This window comes from Aplysia californica, unplaced genomic scaffold (genome assembly GCF_000002075.1).
Source record: "Aplysia californica isolate F4 #8 unplaced genomic scaffold, AplCal3.0 scaffold00080, whole genome shotgun sequence".
Classification (NCBI taxonomy): domain Eukaryota; kingdom Metazoa; phylum Mollusca; class Gastropoda; order Aplysiida; family Aplysiidae; genus Aplysia; species Aplysia californica.
This window is the reverse complement of record NW_004797350.1, coordinates 373,060-375,688: the sequence shown is the minus strand read 5'-3', so window position 1 is coordinate 375,688 and position 2,629 is coordinate 373,060. Positions and strand designations below refer to the sequence as shown.

The following is a 2,629-nucleotide window of genomic DNA, read 5'->3' as shown; positions in this document are numbered from 1 at the left end:
GATAGATAGATAGATAGATAGATAGATAGATAGATAGATAGATAGATAGATAGATGGATGGATGGATAGATAGATCGATAGATAGATTGGTTGACTGACTGATTGGTTGATATAGATATAAATTCAATACATGCTTCCTTATTCATTTACTTGCATGTTTGTTTTGTCGCCCACCCCTATAAATTCTAAGTAGACTAGCATTTGATCAAACACACGTCTTCAAGTATGTCACATTTTAGCTTGAAGACTCCCCACCCACATTCCCCATCCCCATGTAACTGGAAATGTATTTTACACCTGTTCATGTATTTCTGAATCCCCTCTTTCAGCAAAATTACACAAATCGATTTTCTGGCGCACAAGTATAACAAGATTTTTATTCTAGATTTACAGTGCGCCAGTGACGAATCATTACTTGCATGAGCGTTTTACTTGAATTTTCTGGAGAGAGTTTCGAAGATTTCTCTCACCGACTTCCTGCCGCTACTTTCGGATAGGATTTGGTTTCTGAACTCATGGCCCTAGTAACTCAAAAACAGACAAAAATGTCAGACAAAACTTTGTAATTCTAAGATAGCGACTTGTTGTTGCCTTCCGATAGACTCTTCACAGCCTGGTATGCAGTGTGTTACTCTCCACACTGATTGCGCTCATTCGTCGCATCTTCAGTTCGTACCCCGCCTCCAAACCTTTCTCATCCTCGTCATCAAGCACCGCCCCTTCGTTGTCAACCCCGCCCAATCGACCCTCGTCCTCCTTCTCCTTCTTTTGGCGGGCTTTCCTGCGGTCGTCACGCACCATAAGGATGAGGACAGCCACCAGGAGAATGTTACTCAGCCAGCGCAGTCCGTTGAAGCTGCCCACAATCTTCCACTTGAGGTCCTCACGAGAGTAGAGTTTACAGTCGCCGCCGGCGGTGTCCCACAGAATGCAGGCGCTGTCAACGATTCTACCAAAAACCATTGGAGCGGGAATCCCAGCTGAAATGGACACCATTTACACGACATTCAGTTTCTTTTAATCCCTACCACCATATTGTTTAACTGACGATGCTTATAAGAAGAAGAACCTACTGCCCGAAATAACAAGTAAAAGTATTATGGATATGAACGAGGTAGAGGCTGACACGTGTTCGATACGGACTAGACGCTCAAACACGGGAATCCCAACTGAAATACCTTTGGACCTCATTTACACGACATTCAATTTCTTTTAACCTTCACCACCAGACTACTGTCGCTATCTATAAGAATAAAAACATACTGCTTCAAAAAGTTTCCAAAATAACAAGTTAAAAAGATTTTGTCTGAAGCAACAAGCAGTATTATGGGTATGAACGATGAGAAGGCTAAGAAGTGTTAACTGCAGACTAAATCCTCAATAACTCGCCATCCCAGCATTTTGGAAAGCCTCAGTGAGTTGAGGTATGTGGGGAAGGGCACCGGCACTGAATTTAACTGATACGCTGCAACTTGGCAGAACAGCATTCTGCGGCGTGAAGCAACAGAGCTGAACACCAATCCTGAAATAAACCTATAAAATGTTCATATGATAACAACTTTGACGTACTGTCTATAATTTAATTTTAGCATTCAACATAGATCTAATCGTTCCTTGCTAAGACGAACAATTACCGTATAATATGCTCGCCTATAATATGACTTTGTACACAAAACAGGAGGGAGGCTTTAACGCCAACCATGTACCCTCCTCTCTCCTTCTTCAGCCTGGGCTGCTGAACTTGAATCACTGCCAGAAGAAGAAAACCTTCCCTCCAGAGGTTAAATGCTTTTATTATTGGTAGTTTTGTTGAATGAAAAATCATATTTAGCATTACTTCCCTTTTGTCTCGAGTAAAACACTGAGGGGAAAGGGGTGGGGGGTGGGGAGGGGAGTGGATGGGTTTACCTTTGGACCTCATTTTTTGAAAAAGTCGGTTGTATTACAGCTGAGTATATTACATAACACCAATCACTAGAAAGGTTTCAGAGAAGAAACTCCTTTGGTTATTCAGTACTAATTCAGGTATGAAGTAGAATCTAAGAAACAAAGAGAACAGTGTCTGTTTCCGAATTCTTGAACTTCAAGACTTAAGGGCTTTATACAGACCTTGTCCAAACAATTCGACAACGCTGTAAAACACGATACTGTAGAAGGGTGGGATATGAAATTATGGAGAGATCAGATAAAAAGTTGAATTAAATATTGAAAGCATAGACTGAGTGACTGAGTGACTGACTGAGTGACTGACTGGTTGACTGATTGATGTATGGATAGATTGACGAATTGATTGATTGGCTGGTTGATTGGTAAACTAACCAGTTAATTGCCAGACAGATTTATTGTTTTACCTAGCAGCAGCCCTAAACCGTTGTAAACTGCCATCACCATCGTCTGGTCCGTTGCCTTCACCGATCTGAAAGGAACAAAAAATGTGGACTCAAACGAACGGCATGAGTGTCACCGAACTGTGCATAAGTGTTGAGGCTGAGACTTAACTTAGTATGAGTGAGGGTGAGTCGAAACTACAGATGGGTGAAGTTGTGCATTGGTGAACAAGTGTACGATTAAGCTCGTAGGTATCAGACTAGTCTCTCTCTCTCTCTCTCTCTCTCTCTCTCTCTCTCTC

General features: G+C 41.8%; 1 protein-coding gene across 1 annotated transcript in view; it reads right to left on the bottom strand.

Annotated features, from left to right (window-relative positions):
- Nucleotides 1-43: 43 nt before the first annotated feature.
- The window catches only part of LOC101849601 (solute carrier organic anion transporter family member 1B3), a gene marked incomplete in the record, with an annotated part of 18,536 nt that continues 15,950 nt past the window's right edge, over nucleotides 44-2,629 (bottom strand). Inside the window, 1 exon segment of the mRNA XM_013080271.1 lies at nucleotides 44-980. Within this exon segment, the coding sequence (XP_012935725.1) occupies nucleotides 607-980 (374 nt within the window).